This window comes from Biomphalaria glabrata, chromosome 14 (assembly GCF_947242115.1).
Source record: "Biomphalaria glabrata chromosome 14, xgBioGlab47.1, whole genome shotgun sequence".
NCBI classification, from domain to species: domain Eukaryota; kingdom Metazoa; phylum Mollusca; class Gastropoda; family Planorbidae; genus Biomphalaria; species Biomphalaria glabrata.
Window position 1 is genome coordinate 29,418,542 of NC_074724.1, and position 26,215 is coordinate 29,444,756.

The 26,215-nt window shown below is 35.4% G+C and overlaps 1 protein-coding gene across 3 annotated transcripts in view; it reads left to right on the forward strand.

The window, feature by feature from the left end:
- LOC106065868 (pleckstrin homology-like domain family B member 1) overlaps positions 1-26,215 on the forward strand; it is a 255,809-nt gene that overhangs the window by 11,909 nt on the left and 217,685 nt on the right. For all 3 annotated transcript variants that reach the window (XM_056011283.1, XM_056011285.1, XM_056011284.1), the window contains exons 2-4: positions 532-638; positions 2,953-3,073; positions 6,146-6,328. In XM_056011283.1, the coding sequence (XP_055867258.1) occupies positions 588-638; positions 2,953-3,073; positions 6,146-6,328 (355 nt within the window). In that variant the 5' untranslated portion in view covers positions 532-587. The remainder of the gene's footprint in view (positions 1-531; positions 639-2,952; positions 3,074-6,145; positions 6,329-26,215) is intronic.

A 26,215-nucleotide genomic window follows, 5' to 3' on the forward strand; every position in this document is an offset into this window, starting at 1 on the left:
TTTATTTAAATCTGTGTGGCGCGTTTCTTAATCAAATTACTTTAATTTCCACAGAATTATTTGTTTATTTTAATCTCGACTTCAAGGTATACTGGAAAACACTTCTAAAGGTTAACTAAGGATCTTAAGAAATTAGTTAGCGCGTAACCGATTTAACTTTATTTATTCTCCATTATAGCTTTAAGAGTATAGTGAATTTTAGATATATTGATATGAAACAGCATATTACGCTCTAAGTAGAAAAACTTGGAATTATCACAATTTTTCAGTGTTTAAATTAGGTTATAAATCTGCTTTTGACTCTTGTGAATTTTATTTCATTGGGTTTATATTTGTAGCCTGAGAGTATGGACGTGATTTTAAAAAAATAATTTCTTAAATCGTGTCTTTATTTTAGATTATTATTTCATGCGTATTTGAAAATATTTTAAATAAAATATGAGAAAGTGAAAAAATTATTTTAACAGATTATCATTGTTTAAGTGTAAAAATGTGCAATAACAGATTATCTGTATATATTTTGGGATGTAGGACGAATGATGTTTACGTTCAAATGCTGAGACATCCGGCAACTTGATGAATGGAGTATGATGTCAAGTAGCGGCCAATCAGAAGTCAGGATGAAAACGTCTTTACAGGTCAGTACTCTAATTTTACAGGTCAGTGCCATAAGTTTAAATGTCAGAGCTCTAGCTTTAAAGATCGATCCTCTAATTTAAGAGGTCAGTGTTTTAAATTGACAAGTCAGAGCTCTAGCTTTTAAAGTCAGTGCTCTAATTTTTTACAGGTCAGTGCTCTAACTTTACAGGTCAGTGCTTTAGCTTTAAAGGTCAGTGCTCTGATTTTTAAAAAGTCAATGCTCTAGCTTCCTGTGTTACGTAGTTTCTCATGGACGCCCCATTGCTCAAGGCGACGCTATTGTCTGCTTTCCAGGTAGTAGGCGAGTTTGCAAGCACTGAATTTTTATTTTGGTCACTAGATATTCAGGTTAATAAACAGTATTGTCAAATTACTTCATAACAAGACCATTAGTCATAAAAGGTCTTAAGTGCCTTGTGTGTATAACCTTTGTTTAAGTTTATTTTGCTTTGAGTGATAACCTTAGTTTTAAGTTGTTGTTTTTACTTTGCATTCCAAACATGTAGCATCTTAAAACAGCATCTGTCTTTTTATCTTCCTCGAAATAGGTTCAATTCATGTGATTTACCACTTGTTGGTTGCCTCCGTTAACCGCAGAACGACTATAGTTCATCTCGTAGAGTACTTGTTCGTGTAATTGTAGAACCCTATTCTGGAAACTATGGTTTATTTCTTAGGGCACTTGTTCGTGTAAATGTAGAACCCTATTCTGGAAACTATGGTTTATCTCTAGGGCACTTGTTCGTGTAATTGTAGAACCCTATTCTGGAAACTATGGTTTATCTCTTAGGGCACTTGTTCGTGTAAATGTAGAACCCTATTCTGGAAACTATGGTTTATCTCTAGGGCACTTGTTCGTGTAATTGTAGAACCCTATTCTGGAAACTATGGTTTATCTCTTAGGGCACTTGTTCGTGTAAATGTAGAACCCTATTCTGGAAACTATGGTTTATCTCTTAGGGCACTTGGTCATGTAAATGTAGAGCCATATTCTGGAAACTATGGTTTATCTCTTAGGGCACTTGTTCATGTAAATGTAGAACTCTATTCTGGAAACTATGGTTTATCTCTTAGGGTACTTGTTCATGTAAATGTAGAGCCCTATTCTGGAAACTATGGTTCATCTCTTAGGGCACTTGTTCATGTAAATGTAGAGCCCTATTCTGGAAACTATGGTTTATCTCTTAGGGCATATGTTCGTGTAAATGTAGAACCCTATTCTGGAAACTATGGTTTATCTCTTAGGGCACTTGGTCATGTAAATGTAGAGTCATATTCTGGAAACTATGGTTTATCTCTTAGGGTACTTGTTCATGTAAATGTAGAACTCTATTCTGGAAACTATGGTTTATCTCTTAGGGTACTTGTTCATGTAAATGTAGAGCCCTATTCTGGAAACTATGGTTTATCTCTTAGGGCATATGTTCATGTAAATGTAGAGCCCTATTCTGGAAACTATGGTTTATCTCTTAGGGCACTTGTTCATGTAAATGTAGAACCCTATTCTGGAAACTATGGTTCATCTCTTAGGGCACTTGTTCATGTAAATGTAGAGCCCTATTCTGGAAACTATGGTTTATCTCTTAGGGTACTTGTTCATGTAAATGTAGAACCCTATTCTGGAAACTATGGTTTATCTCTTAGGGTACTTGTTCATGTAAATGTAGAGCCCTATTCTGGAAACTATGGTTTATCTCTTAGGGCACTTGTTCATGTAAATGTAGAACCCTATTCTGGAAACTATGGTTCATCTCTTAGGGCACTTGGTCATGTAAATGTAGAGCCATATTCTGGAAACTATGGTTTATCTCTTAGGGCACTTGTTCATGTAAATGTAGATTCATATTCGGGAAACTATGGTTTATCTCTTAGGGCACTTGTTCATGTAAATGTAGATTCATATTCTGGAAACTATGGTTCATCATTTTCCACTGTCCATAGCTTTCTTTGTCACTATCTCTATCCATTTGTACTATTTAGCGATGCTTCCTAATAGTTAACATCATTGTCCAGTGCTTTGAAGTCTCGTTTGAATACATCCACTTGTTGGAGGTGGAGACTTGCAGTATTTACATTAACCCTTAAAGTGCTGATCTGTTTTGCAATGAGTGCATACAAAATGGAATTACAATTCTGCTTAGAGGCTAAATTACCACACGCGTTTTGAGGGTTAAAGTAGTAAATTATATATCTCAGTATTTTACTATATGCATGTTATATGTGTCATTACATGTTATGTTATATGTGTCATTATATGTTATGTTATATGTTATATGTGTCATTAACAAAACTAAAACTTGCGACATCTGACAGGACCACGTGGCAGTGACAGAAACGAACAATGCAGTCAAGGTCAGAGCCGGAGAGCCACACCTGGTCAGTCTTGGGAGCGGACGTCTGTCCACTGCGGTCACTATTCTGCCTCTATCTCAAGGTAAATAACATAATATGTTAAACATTGGCTGTCCTCGTTGAAGATGGGTAACCCATGATTGTCGCTCATCCAGACAGCAGGCACCAAGTTCATAGTTCAAATATGTATGTCGTAAAAGGAGCCAGTTGATCATCATGCTGAGTGTATCTATTGGTCTCCCTTGATTACAACCACAACAAAGGTGGGTCAAGTATTTAGCCAGCTGGCAGCATAGTTTTTGCAGTTACTGGTAGGCCAAAAAGTCATATAGTGTACCAATGCAGTTGGGGTAACATGTCTTAAAGTAAAACAATTAAAGTACGCACTCCAAACCTCGCGATCTATAGGGAAGATGATCTGTTTCTGTGGTCCATGGTTAACGAGGGTGTCATGTGGCCAACACAAGGAACAAACCGCCTTTACAATGAATGTTCAGGTACCCATTAGAGTTAGATGGACTCAGGGGTGCCCCAAAAATTCTGAAATTCATAACTCCCAATCTTCAGTGAGATTCGAACCTAGGACCCCAGGCCTGAAAGCCAAGCGCTTAACCGCCCAGCCACCGCATCACCTGTGATATGTCTTACTACATTCAAAAGACAATACAAGCACCAAATGTATTGCCGAAGATACTTTCTCTCTCGGTCTCTCTTCCTTCTCTCTTTATGTGTCTGTGTGTGTCTGTGTGTGTGTGTGTGTGTCTCTCTCTCTGTGTATCTGTTTGACATCTCTCTATCTGCCTCTTTCTTTCACTCTCAATCTCTGTCTCTCTGTCTTTTTCTACAATCTCTCTTTCCCTGTCTCTCTTTCTCTACCATCTCTCTTTCTCTCTATGTCTTTCTTTACCTCTCTCTTCATCTCTCTGTATCTCTTTCTCTTTATTAGTCTTTCTTTCTCTTTAGCATTCTCTTTCTAAAATATTTTTAAAAAATATTTTCTGATGATTTTAAATGTTCTTGTTTTTGTCCTGATCCCTTGACAAACTAATAATATAATTTTTTAGAAATACTTGACATTCGAATTATTAATTTCGTTTCTTTGTCTGATAATGAATAATTTAAAAGTGGGCTCTTCACATAATGGCAAAAGTCCTTTACAAATCAAAGTTATAGTCACTGATAATGAACTAAAAATGTCAATCTTTACATTTAAATTAAAACATGCTCAAAGTGAAAGGTATTATCAAAAAAATTCAGGTGTTCATCAATACCTGCCTTAATAAGATTCGTATGATCTGTTGGCCAGACAAGATGGGGAATGAGCAACTAGCGAAGAACAAAGCAGCAACACAATAAAATAGATATCCTTTAGAGACGCTGGAGATGGGTCACACCCTTCGTAAGTCTGCATCCAACATTAGAAGGCAAACTCTCACCTGGAACCACCCCCTCTCTCTGAACCCCACCACCCCCAAAAGGAAAGAGGAAGAGGTGTCTGCCCAGGAATACTCGGCGCCGTGATTTGGAAGCAGATGCCAAGCAGATGGGCAAGACGTGGGGGGACAGTTGGAGACACTCGCCCAGAACCGAGACGCCTGTAGGAAGCTGGATGGGGGTCTATACCCCAAAAAGGACCGCAGGGAAAGATGAGATATGATCATAATAGGTCACGTAATACATCGAGTCAATATTAGCGGAAGTTGTTTGTAGCACTGCGGCTCTGGAAATCTCTGTAATCTTGTTAAAAATAGCTCACAAAAATCCAAAGGCGGTTAAAAAACAATACTTTAAACTTTGCATGAAATCTGGGTATTTCTATTCTTATATTTAAAAGTATTTTTAAAAAGAAGGGTTGGTGGGCACATTAACCATTCTGTTTTCTTTTTTTTAATGACATGCACCGTCAATCTGTTATTTCAATCTATTTCTAAGTGTTTATTTCTACCTGTGGTACTCTGTGTGATTATGTAATTTAACTTTATGTTAGGGATACAAAATTAATGCATTTTCCAAAGTGGAAAGGCTTTGATTGAATTCTGTATAAGGATCCCCGAGTACGTTTGTAAATGGAACTTTGATACTTGATTAACCTAACTTCAGCTTCACAATACACAATGGCTTTGATGTTGAAATACTAAAAGTCTTATACAACAAGAAAACATAAAGTAGCAAACTATGTTTTAAAAATTCCTTTGATTAAAAAGAATAAATAAATAAAGCTTATCGAAAAGAGAAGAACTCTGCCCTTAAAACTATATCAATCAATAATGTACAAGTCATTTCACTTATTCGTAATCAAACAAAGTAATTAATTACCAATAATTAATTGACTAATTGACTATTTTGTTTACTGATTCATGTTTTGTTAAGTACAATAACTAATTGTTTGAAGTATCAACTTATCCAGAGAACGCGTGAGGAAGAAATAGCGTTAATAATTTAAGGGAACTAAACCCAACAAATGAAGCCATGACTGTGAATACTGAAGGATTAGTTTCCCTTACTGCTATTAAACAAAATAATTAATTACCAGTAATTAGAAAACTAATTGGTAATTTTTTTTTCATTGATGCTTGTCTTGTCTACGCCAATGAGTAATTGTGCAAAGTTTCAACTTGATCCGAGAATGGGTTTGGGAGAAAAGAAGCGTACACACATTTTTTTTTACAGACAGATTGACAGACAGACAATCAGACAGACCCGAATCACATAAAATCAACATAATGTTCTTGCGAATATAATAAAATAAACATTCTATAATATAAAATCCTCCAGTCGTGACTGATTGACTTAACTATCACTTAATTCTCCCACTTGCTGTGGACGAAAAATTACGAAAAATTAGCCTGTTATGGCTTGAATAGTGCAACTTTCTGATTAAACCATCGAATTACAGGTAGCCAGGCTGGAGGCTCTGGATGAAATAGCTGTAAACATTGTTCTTAGACCAGCCTGGTCGTGTCGTATGTGTTCTGTACTGTCTTCTCGAACCCTGCTCGCCACCCTCCCCCGCTGTCTTACGGTTTGGGCTAGGATGTATTTCTTATATTTTTGTAGGAACACCAGAAACAAATAAAGCACAACAAAATTTTGGCGTGAAGTCTCTTCTTCCGTGTACTTGACTTCATGGGGAAATAAATCTTTTGTTTTGCAGGTCTGACCAGGATCGGCACCAAGTACGCCAGAGTCCCCCAGGATATACTTCTAGAGGGTTCCGGCATCCAGGATGAGCACTGCATTCTAGAGAACGACAATGGGTTAATTATCTTTCATCCCATTGGTCAGCGCTGTGTGGTGGATAATATGTTAATTTCTGGGCCAATCAAACTCTCGCAAGGTACGTGACGTCAATCATTATCATCTAGTTAGTTAAGGAAAAAAAAAATATTTTACAACATGTAAAAAAATAAATTAAAACTAAAACAAGGTTAATTAATTAAATTTAAAAATGTAATGTGGACTAGTGTCGGAATGTAGACTTTCTACAAATTGTACATACACATAAAGACAATACCCAAATCTGTGATACATATAGATAACCAAATATACATAGACAACTATTAGGCTACTATCAATGTCATAAAAAATCCAATGTAACATACAGCGTCTGCAAAGTTTTTACTAACAAGAGAACAAAAAAAAACTATTAAAAGTTTCTTGTCGTAAATATTTTTTAGGAGCTGCCAAATCTGCCATTTTAAAGCCTCAACATAATTTTTAAAAAATGCAGCGTCAGAGTGTTGAAAGGTGAAGTGTAGGAGCTTCATGTGTAAATCCAAAATGTAACATTCAGCACCCTCAAAGTTTGCTAATAAAAGAAACAACTGCTAAACATTTCCTTTCGTGAAATATTTTTAAGGAGCTGTCGATTCTGCCATTTTAAAGTCACAATATATATATTTTTTAAATTGCAGTGTCGCATTGTTTAAAGGTAAAGTGTAAGAACTTCAATATGTAAATCACAAAATTGTCTCATTTGCCTCAATGAGTTTAAAAAAAAAAAAAGTAATAAAATACAAACGACTTGACGTAACATTTTTTATCTTTATCAGTTCGTCTTTTTTATGGTAAAACAACAAACTAATCTGTCTCCGGTTATCTTTAATTTATTGAATTGAAAACAATAACTCATAAAAAATTCTACATTGTTAGTATATAATAATCAATATTCCAAAAATGTGTAATTGCTTTTAATTGTTTTTGTAAATTAAGTGGTGGTTCTTTTTATCTCGGAAGCTGGAAGATAGGAATGAGGTCACGGTGATGTTATTATTAATACTTGTTTGTTACTAGCATTACGAATTACTATATGCAGCTTTTGTTTTATAGTTATATGAAAACGAGGATATCCTTCCCTAGGCTCAAGCTATCCGATTTCCAATATTCCCAGACTATAAGAATGTTCTCCCAGTTTAGCGTCTCACAAATAGTACTATCAACTCTCATCTCTAGTCTGAATGGTATGATTACGGCTACTGTGATTTATAAAACACTCGGTGAGTGGTAAACCCACAACATGGACATATTATTCTGTGTAAGACTATGTTTACACTATTTTTTTTTAATCTCCCTGACTCAATTTTTCCCCTCCGCTCCATGTGCATATCTTTCTCTCTCTCTCTTTCTCTCTCTCTCTCTCTCTTTCTCTCTCTCTCTCCTGAGCCTCTTATTGTATATACACTTTGAGAAATATTTATTAAAGTCCGTGGGTTGGTAAGTCGCTGACATATATAAGTGGCATGAAGTCATCAGATGATTAAGGGCTGTATTCTATTTTAAGAACATCTTTCAACACACATTTTTTATTACGTCATTACATTTAAATTATGCTCTAGTCAAGTCAAGTTCCCTTTTGAGACCTTGCGATCTATATGGCAGATGATGTAAAGGTCATCTGTCCTGCGACCAGCGACCAACCGGCTTTACGTTTTCCCCAACTTAAGTCAGATACCCATTAGAGTTGGGCGCCCAAAGATCCCGAAATAAAAAAAATCTACCAGGATTTGAACCAGGGACCCCCAGTTCATAAGTCAAATGCTCTACAACTCAGCTATCCCGCCCCCAATTTATGCTTTATAAGTGGCGTATATATATATATATATATATATATATATATATATATATATATATATATATATATATATATATATATATATATATATATATATATATATATATATATATATATATATATATATATATATATATATATATATATATATATATATATATATATATATATATATATATATATATATATATATATATATATATATATATATATATATATATAGGAAGTTAAAACATGTGGTATTGATAGATAATAGATATGGCAATGATTTTGCAGTTCTTCACCTTAGAAAAGCTTATTTTTTCTCAAGTTTTTGTTTATATTTTGCTATTTTGTTGTTTTTACCATAATTATTCCTTGAAAATTTGATGTACAATGAGATCTGTAGCTTGAGAAAATAGGGTGGATCTATGTGTCCGTCAGTTTGAGAACTCCTGGATGCTGGCATATCTTAGGTCTAGATAACCAGTTACGTGAAACAATCCAGGACATCTTGATATCATGCTGTTAGCGATGTCCAGATGGCTGAGCGGCAAAGGGGAAATAACTTATGAGGTCACAGAACAAGCAGGAAAAGGAGAGTAAGAGAGAGAGACAGAGGGAAAGAACTAGAGAGAGGGGAAAAGGATAGAAAGAGGGAGAGAGACACGGAGAGAGAGAGAGAGGTAGACAGAGAGAGGGAGAAAAATAGAGAGACAGAGAAGAAGAGAAAGGGAGAAAGACAGAAAGAAGAAAGTGAGAGATAGGGGAAGAGAGAGAGAGAGAGAGAGAGAGAAAATGAGAGAGACAGAGAGAGAGAGAAAGTTTATGTTAAACAATTTTTGTATCTATATTATTCAAACAAATTATTCCCTAAATTATTTCCTGAAACATAATTATGAACATAAGACATACAGTGATTGCTGATATTGGTCTATCGTCCCAATGGAAAACATTAGTCAAGTGGCACTAGTATTGTAAAACAAATAATAATTAAGTCACACTATAATGTCGTAAATAATATAAATTAATTCACAATAGTGTCTTAAAAATATAAGTAAGGTCACACAAGAGTACTGGGTTACTAGAATTTACAAACTAAATTTAGCCTAGTTTTACCCGGATACAAAGTCAAGATGCCTAGTCAAGTAGTCAAGCTCTATGCACTCAACCTAAACGACTTCTTTTGAGAAGCATGACCATCAAGGATGAATAGATTTGTCTTTAAAATAGAGCATTAATAAGAAGAAGATGGCTACTAAGGAAGCGCTTTGGGCTGGAAGGATCTGACTATGTGTCTCTAATTCAGGCACAAAACAAGAAAGAAAAGGAGAAAGACTGTCAACAGATCATGTGTGGTGCCCCAACAGTCCAACTGACGATGGGACCAGTGGCGTAGCTAGGGTGGAGGGAGGAGAGGGAGAATTTGAAAATTTCCCCAAATGAGTGTTTTGTTACATTGATAATTAAATATTACGCAAATTGCAGGGGGCACCCAAAGAGGTCAAGCCCCCCGACCCCCAAACGATGGAAAATTCCTAGCTACGCCCCTGTACTGGACTGACAGACATAATAATACAGTGTCTGTCTGCATTGTGTGTACTTAAAAATCATTAAAAGGTTATTTCACGCCAGACCTTCACCTTGTATTATGTCGTCTGCTTTAGCTGTATATGTACAATATTTGTGTCACTAGTCGCTCATTTTGTTTTGGTGGGAAGCGTTGTGTCTGAGTTGTTCAGTTAAGCACATTTCTATTCTACACGCGTGCTCACTCGGTTGACCTAATTTTACTTGCTCAACTTTCGCTCTAACACCAAACCACACACACACACACCCACACACAAGTGCGTGAACAGTAGGACTAACACTTTCGCCCAAGCGCTAATGACTAACAGACTTAACACGTCTGCCACTGACTGCTCTTTCTGACTTTTCACTCTGTGGTGCCCACTGCATCTTTTCTTTGACAAACTGCATCCGTTTATAACAAGGGCGTAACTTTTTAATGGTGGCATTCCTTGCGCTATGTAACTATATAAATTAGAAAAAAAATTGTATCTGTCGTTGCTATGAAAACTGAAAAATATTTCCTATCTTAATGTATTTTATTAGACGCGTTGGCTGAACGGTAAAGCGCTTGGCTTCCAAACCGGGAATCCCGGGTTCGATTTCTGGTGAGGACTTGGATTTTTAATTTCGAAATTTTGGGGCGCTTCTGAATCCATCCAGCTGTAATGGCTACCTGAAGTGGGGAAAAGTAAAGGCGGTTGATCGTTGTGCTGGCCACATGACACCCTTGTTAACCGTAGGGCCACAGAGACAGATAACCTTTACATAATATGGCCTTTAAACACAAGGTCTGAAAGTGGAACTTTTACTTTTTATTGTAATTTAATTTATTGAATTATTTTATTTTAATTTAGAATTTAGGTGAATTATTTTGAGTCAATTTCCTTTTTTCTTGTTTCTGCCATCGTCAAGTTTTTTTATTTGTAGGAATAAGACCTATCAATAAATTTCTTAGCATATGACAGACCTGCAACAGTAACGTCCATTGAGCAATAAGACTATATTATTGTTCTTTCTCCGCCTTTATATGTTTAGGGTTACGTGTCAGACACAAAATAATCCCATAAGATTTATGACAAACGAATATTCACATTTGACTAGAGTCAAACCATTAACTCTTTCTCTCCGTAATTATTTTTCCACGTTTCGATGGAATTCTTCATTTTGCTGAATACTATTTCCCTCTCCTGGATTAACTTTGTTATCAGAAAATGTTTTATTTGGTATAGAATTAAAGGGGAATACATGCTTTATATATATATAACACAAAATAAAGATTACAAAATTAAACATTAATTAAATTTAATGAGGTCAAATCAACGATGTGTATCGCCAATTCGGAGAGAAAGAGTTAATAAAATCATTAAACTTTTAGACACTTCAGGACAGAAGACTTACAAGTAAAGTAGAGATAATGAATAAAACAATAAGCCAAAACTTACAAATAAACAAGGTTGCGAAGATCAGACTCGGCCCCCGATGTGGTCCACTCAAGCAGGTGGAAAGGCATCAATACCAGAAGCTATGACCTATCAACAACGCAAACCTTGTCTCCTCCAATCAAAAAAGTTAATGTATTAAATGAGCTGATAGTTTTGACGATATGGTTCAGTGTGAACCTGGTCTAACTAATGTGATTGAAGGATTTGTTTTCTTGAGGTTTATAATGAGATTCTCATAAAGCTTTCCATTTCACAACCACACAGCGAACTATTGGACGTATAAAGACCCACCAATATGTCCATAGTTTCCGTTATACTATGTTTACGGGTAAAATATGTACAGCCCGCGGGTTATATGCGCAAACCCCCCCCAAAAAAAATGGTATTAACTCTTTATCTCCGTAATTATTTTCCACGTTCTGAGGGAAATTAAAAATTTTTCACATGTATACATTCTACCCTGTTATCATTAAACTTCAATAACATTTCTATTTGTAATCAGATAAGGTTACTTTTGGTATAGAATTATAGGAGACTGCAAGCTCTTTTTATGCAACCAAATACACCTTTATAAAACCAAAAATTAATTTTAATTTAATTGGGTCAAATCAACGATGTTATCGTTAATTAAAAGAGTAAGAGTTAAAGAAACGACTGTTTTATGTCACACGCCTGTTGCACTCTATGTATCGCTTGTTGGAACACCAACTGGAGTAGGATTGTGTTACGACGGACAGACGTCTGATAAGCAACAACTTTATGTACCGGTAGTTTACTGCAAGTCAATGCCTTTCACATGCGGGGTATATATGGGTACAGAGTCTACTATTTTTGGTTTTTAACTATTTAAATTTTGCAATTTTAACGGGGGTTTACGCATATGCGGGTTATACACGTATGCGGGTTATAGAGAGAAAATATGGTAAATGTGTACTTTCTGCTGTGCAAATTTATGCCTGACTTGTATTAAAAATGCAAGTAGCGCGTAGAACAGAAGACACTTCATTTAGGAATACAAATATTTTACATTATTTTTTTTTAAAAGCCGTTACATTAACATTTTTCAAATTAGTGAGGTACCGCTTATCAATGTAATAACTGTAAAAATGTATTTTTTATGAAAAAACTGCTTGCATTTAATTTTAAAAATTAAAAGTTTAGCTTTCAGAAAATAAAATACAAAAGCCGTTGCATCAGAACTTTGAAATATCAAAAAAAAAGAGTAAGATGTCGGGGAATGTCGGCTTTTCAATACCTTTATTAGTTTTTTTCTATCTAATCAGGGCGGACGGACAAACTGAATGGACAGACAGACCACACAAAATGAATAGCGGCATTCTCCTTTTGGGGGCGACTAGAAACACAAGCATTTGATGTTGTCAATATACATAATAAAAAATAATAAGTTTCTAATTACTTAATTAAACAGCTAGGAGAGTAGTGAAACCATTGAGCTGAAAATAATGACAATCTTTTTTTTCAACTTAATGTCACTAAATCCCAGTTCAAATAGTCTTGACAGGTTTAAAAATCACATTTATTTTAACAAGGTTCGAGCACATACTTCCAAAATACGCCTATTATGCTCTATCTCACTCAACCACCGGAGAGATAAAAAAAAAAAAGTACATGATTATTTGTCACACATATTCTTACTTTATTTATTTTGTTAATGCAAATACTAAAAAATATGACAGTGTCACTGCCAGAGTGAATACATTTCAATGACCTCTTTTATCAACGCCCTCCCCTCTACCCTATCTCAGCCCCCCCCCTCCTTCCTCCGCGCCCCACTCCACCCCTCCTTCCCGATTCTCCTCATTTCTCTCGCTCGTCCAATTTCATCTTCGTTAGTAAATTCCAACTGGCAAATTTTATCAAGGGAAGTAACCAACTGATGCTCATACGTCTTCTCTCTGACACACACCTGTTTTAAACAGTTAACTCCCATACATCATTAAACTCTATCTCTCTCCCTCTCTTTCTTTCTCTCTCTCTCTCTCTTTCACACACACACATACACACACGCAAACTTATATTAATATTTCTTTTAAAATCAAAATTACATCCCCGGTTAACAGTGTCAGAAAGTTAAAAGAGTGTGTCAATAAATATAGTTTACATCGACTAATGTACCATCTACACATCAGACTGTAAAGATGAATACATCTCTTATATTTACATTGGAGCATTAAAAAGTCAGAATTATTCCATATTGTGTTTTGACTAGAATCTCAGTCACACCAAGAATAAAACCAACAAGCCAAATATAAAATAATTTATTTTTTTGTAAGCAAGCTGCATTGCACTACAGATATGCAAATAGTAACTATAACTATATTTCTCAAGAATGTTAAAGTTACTTCCTGTTGTGACACGGTTACTATTTGTGGTCAACCGTGACACACGGTGAAGTTTTGAGTATCGGAGAGTTAGGGGACTTGCGGGAAGCGACCAGTGTCTTGTAAATATGCAGAAGGCAGTCATCTAGTGGAGTTATCTGTAGAGAATGTTCGCCTTGTCAATATGCTTTGTTTGAAGGCTGCACAATAAAAGGCAGTTTATACTTAAAAGGACTTGTTTCTTCACACTTACCTTATTCGACATCAAACAAAATAATTAATTACCAATAAGTAATTGACCAATTGGTTAACCTTCTAATTGATTCATGTTTTGTTACGTAAAATAAATGATTGTTTAAAGTTTCAATTTGATTTCAGACTAGGTGGGGAAGAAACAACGAGCACATTTATCTAGGGGAACAAACCCTACATATTTAGCCACATCTTTAAATAACTTCCCTTGTTTTTTTATCAAACAAAATGAATTAATTACCGTACCAGTAATTAATTGACTCAGTTGTTTTTTTCATTGATTCATTTCCTCTCTGGGCCAATGAATAATTATGCAAAGCTTCAACTTGATTCGGGAATGGATGTTGCAGAAATAGCGAGTACAAATGCTTTACCAGAGTGAGTTGATACAAGCTTAGTAAAACTAAAAAGCTCTAATTTCCTTAAATCTACGTAACAATCTACTCTTAGTTTGTTAAATCTTTAAATAGCGACGTCGTCAGACCACCCGGAATGTGAAACATCCTGCTGACATCTTCCTCTTTTTCTCTTTTCTTCTCTCATTCTTTCCCTTTCTCTTATTTTCTTTTTTCTAAGATCAACACGAGTTAACTCCATTTCCTTGTCTGTGATAGCCTCGACAACTTTTTCACGAGAGCCAAGTTTTAATCTGAGGAACTCCAGAAATTTCAACGCAGCGTAAGGAACGAGAGTACGAATCGTTTTAAGTTCACCATTTACGTCATCAACACTACTTTACGTCATCGGGGGGCTTTATTTTAAATGAAAATGCAAGTGATTTTAAAATATTGAATTCTAATTTTGGAAAAAAAAATTAACTTTATACTATAAATGAAGTAATTCTTTTAAATGTGTACATGTGTGCTTTTTAAAATATAAATAAGCAGCTTGATAGTATGTGCAAGAGATTAAATTAAGATTTACTGTTGAGATTGTACTTAGTAAAGTAAAGTAACCCTTTCAGACCTTGCGATCTATAGTGCAGATGATGTTAAAGTCATCATTTCTTTGGCCAACGGTTAACAAGAAGGGTGTTGTTGAAGCCTTTCCGGCATCTGTACCAATTAGATCCTGAAAACTTTTAGCATGATTTGGGTTGTAGCTAGAGGATAGAGCCTCAAGTACTCTTAAAGTCGCCTTTTACTCACCTTTAGTGTTAGTCTATACTCCTTTAGCATGGGGCAGCGACAAATCTCTGTCGCCCTAGGTTAACCAGTTCGTGGTTCGTGCCAGTTTTGTGCCTGTCGTCTGCTCTTTGTCAATCTCGCTCTTTCCGGTTATCTTCCCCTTCTTTACAAATTTTCAGATAGATTCCATCTCGGTGTCATGTTTATATGAAAACTTTTTTCTCTGAAATTTCGAATGAATGACCGTAGTGTCACCATAATGGCGTCTTTATTTCTCAAAATTGCTATTTGTTTCGTAAAACCTTTTTTTTTTTTAAATTATCATTAATTCTTTATTGTGTCGTGAAGTGAATAGAGACAAATAACGGCTTGACTTCAGGATTTTGAAGGAAAGAACAATAGGTCTGAATGAACAGGAGTTTAGATAAAGCATCATTTCATCATTCAAACAGGACAAGTTGAGCCCATTTTTATCCATTCAATGTCAGATACCAGCACTGGTTGGACGTAATGCCATTCTGTCAGAAGGTCGCTAAGCTCGATGCCTTAAAACAGTTTGCCAGACTACCACGACATTCACTGGAGAAGTTAGATTATTGAAGTCAGTGCGCCCACCCTTATGAAACCGTAAACCATATCCTTTTTGAATGCCCCTTCCTAATCCACCTTAGGCACACCCTACTACCACTACAGCCCATCATAACCAACACCCTGTACGGCAGTGCTGAAAAAAACTAAAGAAAACAGCACACCATTTTCCTTGGCACAGTCTGCAAAAGAGCTCACAGCTCAGCAGCAAAAAAGCTGGCTAGAAGAAGAAGAAGAAGAAAACTGTTTGCGAGACTAGCACGACATTCACTGGAGAAGCTCGATTATTGAAGTCAGTGCAATGAAAAAGGTCCAAGTTTGTGGAAACTAGCAAGGAGACATTTGCAAGATATGTCATGCCATTATCTGTTGTTATGATTCTTGAATGATGTAGAATCTAGTACTAGTAGATTTAGAACTAGTCTAAATAATTATTATTAGCTCACAGTCTGGATTGCGGTCCGAACACACATACATATTAATGAAATGATTTGATAAGACTTCTAGAACTTGAAAATATAATTTAATCCATACAATGAAGGGGCGCAGTCCATATGTCAACAGTCCTAATAAGTTCACGTCTTGCTACGCCATAAGAGTAAGAGTTCGTTAACTAACCGTCGTGATATCCCATCATTCTACTTCCGTCCAAATAAAGTTCTATTTAAAGTCAGGTCGCTCAAAAGGAAATCCCCGATAAACTAAACCTATAACACTGTATAGCACAGGCCACGGGGTTTGATGGTTGAATCTCTTTCGTTTTTTTTTTAGAAATACTGGCTGTAACATAGAAGTTAATCATTGCCTCAGTGAAAAGAATGTTTTGGTCTTTTGAAAACATGGTGAATGCCTGTACTGTATCGTTGATGCCCCTTGTTTCAGTGTAACATCTTCTATTCTCTAATTCTCTAATACGTCTTGCTCACGTACTTTATACAAAGCTTATATCAAATCACTCTGTCTGTCTGTCTGTCTGACACAAAATTTGGAAACGTTATTTTTCCCACTTCCCTTTCTCGGATCCAGTTGAAAAATGTTTACAATTATTTCTTTGTTTAGAGTTTAGAGATCAATAACGTCACAGGTGTGTACGACGTGGCAACGAGCTATCGGTCTCCACTGCCCACATGTTGTGACGTTACAGGCCAGTGTTTAGGCCTTCTGTAACGAATGGTCTCGGCTCTAGACGTTCGTGTAATAAATGCTCAGCTTTATAAACTTCTTTGTGCGGGATTTTTAGCTTGAAATAATTTTTTTTAACTTGATTTTTTGTTAACTTTTGTCTTTTGACACATTCCTACAACTCGTGAAGCAAGTATGAGTTTATATTGGGAATCCAGGAACTAATACACTGACACAATGTGTACTATTAATTTGTCTTCTTTTAGGCATAATCAAATAGGCATTATCTTATAGGCATTATCATATAGGCATTATTATATAGGCATTATCATATAGGTATTATTATATAGGCATTATCATATAGGCATTATAATATAGGCATTATTATATAGGCATTATCATATAGGCATTATCTTATAGGCATTATCTTTTAGGCATTATCATATAGGCATTATCATATAGGCATTACCATATAGGCATTATCATATAGGTATTATCATATAGGCATTACCATATAGGCATTACCGTATAGGCATTACCATATAGGCATTATCATATAGGCATTACCATATAGGCATTATCATATAGGCATTATCATATAGGCATTATCATATAGGCATTATCATATAGGCATTATCAAATAGGCATTATCATATAGGCATTATCATATAGGCATTATCATATAGGCATTACCGTATAGGCATTATCATATAGGCATTATCATATAGGCATTATCATATAGGCATTACCGTATAGGCATTATCATGTAGGCATTATCATATAGGCATTATCATATCATATAGGCATTATCATATAGGCATTATCATATAGGCATTATCATATAGGCATTATCATATAGGCATTATCATATAGGCATTATCATATAGGCATTATCAAATAGGCATTATCATATAGGCATTATCATATAGGCATTATCATATAGGCATTACCGTATAGGCATTATCATATAGGCATTATCATATAGGCATTATCATATAGGCATTACCGTATAGGCATTATCATGTAGGCATTATCATATAGGCATTATCATATCATATAGGCATTATCATATAGGCATTATCATATAGGCATTATCATATAGGCATTATCATATAGGCATTATCATATAGGCATTATCATATAGGCATTATCATATAGGCATTATCATGTAGGCATTATCATATAGGCATTATCATATCATATAGGCATTATCATATAGGCATTAACATATAGGCATTATCATATAGACATTATCATATAGGCATTATCATATAGGCATTATCATATAGACATTATCATATAGGCATTATCATATCATATAGGCATTATCATATAGGCATTATCATATATGCATTATCATATAGACATTATCATATAGGCATTATTATATAGGCATTATCATATAGGCTTTACCATGTAGGCATTATCATATAGACATTATCATATAGGCATTATCATATAGGCATTATCATATAGACATTATCATATAGGCATTACCGTATAGGCATTATCATATAGGCATTATCATATAGGCATTATCATATAGGCATTATCATATCATATAGGCATTATCATATAGGCATTATCATATAGGCATTATCATATAGGCATTATCATATAGGCATTATCATATAGGCATTATCATATAGGCATTATCATATAGGCATTATCATGTAGGCATTATCATATAGGCATTATCATATCATATAGGCATTATCATATAGGCATTATCATATAGGCATTATCATATAGACATTATCATATAGGCATTATCATATAGGCATTATCATATAGACATTATCATATAGGCATTATCATATCATATAGGCATTATCATATAGGCATTATCATATAGGCATTATCATATAGACATTATCATATAGGCATTATTATATAGGCATTATCATATAGGCTTTACCATGTAGGCATTATCATATAGACATTATCATATAGGCATTATCATATAGGCATTATCATATAGACATTATCATATAGGCATTATCATATAGGCATTATCATATAGGCATTATCATATAGGCATTATCATATAGACATTATCATATAGGCATTATCATATCATTTAGACATTATCATATAGGCATTATCATATAGGCATTATCATATAGACCAGTGGTTCCCAAACTTTTTTGTCTCGTAGACCCCTTGCCATGTTTTCTGGTTTTCGGTAGACCCCCTGCTCAACTTGCACATTTTTGCCAATTCATTAACATTATTTAAACAAATTTCTTACCGTAGTGAGTTGAGAAGTGAAAAAGTAAATTAAAACTACACAACTTAGGATATTATGTTTATTATACGAATTTGTCGTTCTATGAAGTAGTCTTTCCAACATTAAATATTAATTAATTAATTATTATGCCTTAAGTATCATTGTAAAAGGTTTCGCTTAGAGCAGTTTCTCGTGTATTTCTTGATCTTTCACGTGTGGCTCAAATGTTGAATCTGCTGAACTGTTTTCATTAACAGGAGATGGGTCAAAGGCGAGTAACTGGAGCCTAAACCAGTAAACTTCAAGCAGGAAGGGCTCATTAACCTTCGCTTGCTACCCACCTAGCAGAAGGAAAACTGAATTCAAACATCTGCTGCCTTGCTACTATACCCAAACATGGGAAAGGTCTCGTGGGTCAACCCTAAGGAAATATAAGGAGACGGTGACCAATAGCGCCATGTATTTCTGGGCCGTCACCTCTTTCTCTTTCCTTTGGGGTTCCAGGTTAGGGCTTGCCTTGTTATGTTGGATGTAGGATTGCGAAGGGTGTGAACTATCCATCTCCAGCGTCTCTGAAGGATATCTACTTCAGTGGGCTGCTGCTTTGTTCTTTGCCACAGTTCCTCATTCAAAATCTTGTCTGACCAGCGAATCATAAGAATTTTCATCAGGCAGGTATTGATGAATACCTGGATTTTTTTTCATGGTGGTGATGGTGGTTCACCAGGTCTCTGCGATCTGGAAGCAGATGGGCAAGACGTGGCGACAGTTGGAGAGACTCGCCCAGAACCGAGATGCCTGGAGGAAGCTGGTTGGTAACCTATGTCCAGAAGGGACTAAAGGGCATAGATGAGATGAGATGGTGACCATTAGACAGTTTGTAGCACACAGCGCTACACCTTGTCAGACCAAACTAAATTTATGTATCTTGTAAAGATTTACATAAGAAGCTTTTAATTTTATAACTCATGCCACCGAAGCGACCTTGAACTGTATTGTTGCTTAAAAAGAAATTCTTTTAATAATAACAGATGTAGGTTTGTGCAAAACGGCTGGTAGAATCAATGTTTGACCTTTGCTGTTTTCCGTATTTTATAAGAAAAGAAATCTTGTAAGACTCTCACAAACCATCATCTTCTCAATATGATGTCGAACTATGATTTTGCGGGTCTATTTTGAACTTTGAGTGTTCGAAAGTTTTTAAAATCTTTATTTTTGTCAGGGTAGCATTGTCTCAGATGATCTTCCAGCGAACCTGGTTCATATCGTCATAAAAAAGTCACTTCGGCTTGTTCGACAAGGAAGGAATGAATCCCAATTTTATTTTTAAATAAATAATGCTGTACTGTCTACATTTCTTTTTTTTTTGTTCTAAATATTAGTTACATGTAGACAAAAATAAGCTATTTAAATAAGTATTGAAATTGATTACAACAATTTTTCATTTGAATAGCAGGATAAAAAAAAAAGGATTAACGAAGGTACAAATCATATATTAGTGTATGCAATAATTACATTAGTGGAATGTGAACATTAAATGTGCTTAAATGAAATCTCTTATCGTAGACCCCCGTGGACATCTCATGGACCCCCAATTTAGTTTTTTACTTTCGTAGACCCCTTGGAGGTCTTCGTAGACCCCTGGGGGTCTATATAGACCACTTTGGGAATCACTGATATAGACATTATCATATAGGCATTATCATATAGGCATTATCATATAGGCATTATCATATAGGCATTATCATATAGACATTATCATATAGGCATTATCATATCTCGTTTCTTTTTCTGACGTTCTCTCTCTTTCAGCCTCTTCCTTTTCAGTTTTAGGTTTTCATTCTTACTGGATCACTATTTTTATATAAAGTACATACTCTTTTAAATTCTCTCTCTCTCTCTCTCTCTCTCTCTCTCTCTCTCACTATCTCTCCATATGTCTCTCTTCACGAGGCCTCCCTGTCTTTTCTCACTCCCTCTTTTTTCTCCTCATTTTTATTCCCACTGTCCTCCTCTCGACTTCCTCACGTCTCTAGCCAGGTGTGAAGCTGAAGATAAACACGAGGGCTTCAGGTAACAAGGCAGAGAGGGGGGGGGGGAAATCCTTAATTTTATAAACCCGCTGGAAAGAGGTCTTAAAATTAAAAACGCCGGGAAAAAGAAACAGAACAAGAATTCTATTTACGAATATAGCCTCCATTGGCCTATATATTTGGCCGGTAAAAAAATAAAATAACCCTAACCCTATTTATTAAGTTTTTCATCATGAGTTTCTTCTACCTGTATGATGATTTTAGACAAATGCTATCAGGGGAATGTCGTCATCAAGTTTTCATAAAGATTGTTTTCCACTGAAAGTAAGGTCAATGAGAGGTTCTCAAAGTGGGCATATAATAACCGAATGCCATAGAATATGATCTTTATTATTTATTAGGTCATCTTTTTATGCATCTAATGTATACCCAGTGCACTCTGTGGGGGAGGGGGGGGGAGAGAGGGTATTAGGGAGAAGGTTTCCGTGCTGCTTTTATATGCTTAGCCATCACATCTCAAAACTCTAGTCAAAACTCGAGCTGACTTTGATACGTAGCCACCCGGTACACAACACTAAGATAGACGTCATACAGTATTCAATAGTATTGTTGTTTGTTATCAGAAAATGTATTTGATATAGAATTAGAGGGAAATGCATGCTCTTTTTAGATAACACAAAGGTTTATAAAATTAAACATGAATGTAATTTAATGAGGTCAAATCAACGATGGTATCGTCGATTAGGAGAGAAAGAGTTAACATACCACAATAACTAAATCTCATCCCCCAATTATTCCTATTAATGTGGATCAAATGTAATGTTAGCATTCATGGTTAATAGACTGTTTTCATGTCTGGTTCCTGACAGTGTCATAACTGGGCACAGAATATCAGGCACAAGGCCTCTCTCTTTTTGTAATCCATTTTTTAACAAATGCACATTAATTATCAGCTAACATTACATATCTTAACAATACTTTCGCATTATGTAAATCGGATAAGCCGACAGTCCTATTATAAATTTATCCCAAGCTACAAACACGAAATCTGAAAAAAAAAAAAAAAAAAAGAACTAGTAACCGCATTACTGCACAGACATTTGTGCATGAATAAATGTAACTGGACCTTTCAAACACTGTTGGTAAATAGATACACATGTAAAGATGTTTCCACATCCGGTATCCATGATACTAACGTTACATTTTCTACTTCATGTTGGAAGTAACATTTTCTGAAAATAACTTTTTTTTTTTAGTCGTTCGTTTCATTCTGGAAGTATTTAATTTTATATCTTTCGGACGCACAAGTTTCACCAATTTTGTGGCCAAATTTTTAATGAACTTTTCAAGTCCAGCAGAATGACAATTTTTTTTTACTAGGAATATTAAGTATTTTAATGGTCAAATAAAATTATGTAATGACATGTGTGTATTCCATATGTCCGTTCCCCAAATCTTAGGGATAAACATTCCAATGGAAAGTAGTCATTTAGGGTTCAGAGAAAGACCGTTTAGTTTGCAGCGAAGGGTTCGAAAGAAGTATTCTAAGAAGCAGAGCTCTTCAGCTCCTCGAGTTAAAATGATTTCTGCTGCAGTTTATTACCTAAACATTTCCTTTTCTACCTCTCTCCGCCCCTGCACCTCCTTCTTGTGGAGTTTGTCCAAACAATAAACTTTACCTTGTGTTGATCTAATGGTGGCGCCATCTGGGAAGTTAAAGCAGCCCCCCCACCCCATCCCCACCCCAAGGTAATCCCACTTTCCACCTTCCCCCCCCCCACCCCACCCCGATGTATGTGAGTACATTAGAAAGGTAGAAACACAGGAGGCAGAGGACGCGCTTAATGAATGGCCTCAGCAGTGAATGAAGTCAGTGGACTTAGAATTTCTCTCTGCGTTTTTGTTTTCTAATTACTCCTGCACTAACTTAACCAAAAAAACTTAAACGAAAAAGAACTTTTAAGATTACGACAGATTTTAAAGAGAGACGCACAAAATTTATTTTTTGTAATGTGTTTTAGATGGGTGATTGTTGTTGTCGGTCGTTGACTTCTAGTACCACATTGCTGGTAGACAACCACACCGCTACAGGCGTATTATATTTTAGCTAATAAAACTTCAAATAGGTTAAATAACTTCTTTGTGAACAAAACTAAATATAAATTTAGGTATTAGATAGTCAAAATTAAAGTTGATATGAAAGGAAGTTAATGTACTAGACTTAATAATATTTTTTAAAACAAAAGCTAACTCACTACAATAACACAACTTTTCAGTCTCACGTTCTGGAGTCGACTCCCCTAACTAAGACCATATGACGACAATGCCACATATGTTGCATCATTCACAATCAATCGCTAACCTGTTCCCACCGTCACCATAGAAACGAACAAACACACACACTCCATAACAACGAGACAAAACTTTCTTTTAAACAGATTTTTGTGTGAAGTATTTCAATTGCGAACATTGCAATTCAAACAAACAATTCTACAAGATCCTACAGTCATATTTTTCTTAAATAGTCAAACTCCTCTGTCAAAAAGAATGTATGTAAAGCGCTCAAGTTGTGGGCATAGCTAGTTAAAGAAAACCAGCAATATGGCTGAATGGCTATTTATTTAAGATTGTTATTTCTTTATTTTGCTGCTCTGCTGTTTGGCTCTTCAGAAGTCTCCGCCACACACAAAAATATATTGCTTGTCACTGCCACACCAAATGTTGGCCTCTTGCTGGAGCTGGTGGTAAAATATTCTATCAGAGTTGAGATAATTGCGGGCTTAAGATTCACTTCATTTGAATGTGAACTACGACCGAATTCATTCCGAAGTTTTGGGAGGAAGGGAGGGGGCGGACCTGGAGTGAAATTAGAAATCAATCAATCCATCAAATCAACTTTCTAAACAACAAAAACTTACGTAATAACTAAGACTAAGACTGCTTTATTGATCCCTACGGAAATTTGTTGTGATTACAAGGACTCGTTTCTCATTTAAAGACAACACAACAGAAACATACACATACATACAACAGACACTACATAAAGAGTTCATTCAGCGACTACACACAGGTATCTTGGTGCGTTTCATGTTCCCTGTTCAATGAGTGGCGGTGATAGAGTCTGACCGAGTGAGGTACGAACGAATTTTTGTACCGCTCTGTTCTTGTTTGATTTGTATTTATACAACTACAATGATTGATATGTTTGTTATAAAGATGTTATAACTGAAATCTAGATGTTATATATGTTGAGAGTTATACGGATTATATAACTACTACTTATACAGAGGCAATGATTAGTAGTTAATTGACATGTTATGATGAGTGATCAACAATGCTGTATTAGGCTTGAAAAGGCTCTAAGCTATTGTTAAATGTTAAATGATTGACATGCTTCGAGTGTTCCTTCAGAGTTGAAGATAATTTACTTCGTAGACCAAACCTACCGCAGGACAACAGGGGATGGGAGCGGGCAGGGTTTCAACCTGTTATGACCTGATGAGACTCATTATGTACAAACAAACTCATATATACATTAGATGATGAACACTTTAATGTTGAGAAACCATATCAATAATAACCTAGTTTACATTATTCCATCTTGGATTCTTCTCTCTCTCCCTCTACCCTTTCAACACGCATTCGCACCATTCCACATTCACTATGCTGCGCACGTAACAGAACCCAAACGACAGTCAAGCGCGCAAACCGCACAACACTATACCATCCGCAAACAAAAGCTTAATATAACGAAACTTATTCACCAATTAAGATACATTATTTAGTATTATAAGTGGACAGGTTTAGCGAATTTATTCTATCACAAATCTCCAGGTTTCCTTTTTAAAAAAAAAAGCCATACAATTATGAAACTTCAATCATATTTAACGTAGGTCATTCCTACTAAATTGACGATGACTCATCCAATTTAGTAATTTAGGAATTTGTTTTCAGGAGCTTAGCTTGATGTTGAAGTTGAATTTCTGAGTAAAGAAATATTTTTTCAAAAAGCTGCTTCCAAAACGTTTGTCGCCTAAAAAGTTGATGTTAGACTTTTAGTAGTAATCCTAGCAAGTTACAATGACTTTGACTTTTCAAATGGCCCTAAATTTGAGGATCTTGTACTCCTTTACATCGATGTAAAAGTTGAGTACCTAGTGTATGGTCTGTCTTCTAGGTTTCTTTCTTGGAAAAAGTTGAGTACCTAGTGTATTGTCTGTCTTATAGGTTTCTTTCTTGGAAAAAGTTGAGTACCTAGTGTATTGTCTGTCTTCTAGGTTTCTTTCTTGGAAAAAGTTGAGTACCTAGTGTATTGTCTGTCTTATAGGTTTCTTTCTTGGAAAAAGTTGAGTACCTAGTGTATTGTCTGTCTTATAGGTTTCTTTCTTGGAAAAAGTTGAGTACCTAGTGTATTGTCTGTCTTATAGGTTTCCTTTTGGAAATTTATTCTTGAACGCGTGCCCACGGGAACCTCGCTACGCCGCCGTTGACAATAGAAATATAAAAGTAACTGATTTAGTTTCCAAAATCAAAATCTTTTGAACTAGAATGAGTATAAAACATCAGCATTATTGATCAACAAAAGCAGCTGGACTTCTTGATCTCTGACGTCATGTACGCACCGAACTGCACAATATAGCGCACTTTGTTGCGGTGCGGAATCGAATGTCTCACCTCATTCCTTGACATCAATTTCGGATGTTCTATTAGGTGTAAATCTATACATAAAATGAACACATCATAGGATGAAACATAAAGATTAAGACATGAACTCTGTGATCAATCGCTCAATCATAGCGAATGACGTGGATCAATAAGAGAAACAATGTCTGTTTAATAAAAAACACATTTTCAAAATCTAAAAAAATACATATATTTTTTCTACTCAAACGCATGTGATCCATTCTCCCAAATGGTATGCACACAATGAAATGTAGATTTATCGTTCCTGGGGTGAAGAAAGGTGATATAATAATGAAATTACTACTGACGCGTACACGAGATGATAAAATCAATTTTATGCCATTAACTGCCCTTTGAACTCTCCCATTCGGAAAACCAAAGTACAATTACTACCCGCTCGTGGAGGCAAACTTTGCCTTCATAGAGTCATGTTTTTAACTAGACTCAGTCTCTGTCTCTTCATCAATACACCGAAACATTTTCACATTGAAAAAAACATCATCTAGGGGAGAAAATTCTAAATAACTTCCAATCATATTTCTTCATAGACATAAATAAATATAGACTGGCCGAAGGAAGTAACTTCATGTAACTTGAAAACATGTATATCTATTGTATTCGGATTTCGGAATAATGAAAATTGCATGATCCTCATTCTTAGAGATTAAACAAAACTACACTGCCTCCTTATTTACAATATATATAGGTGTGTGGCTGAAATAGATATGAATACTTAACTTTAACAATAAAAAAGTTTAGTAGGTGTTTCATGCATTCGAGATT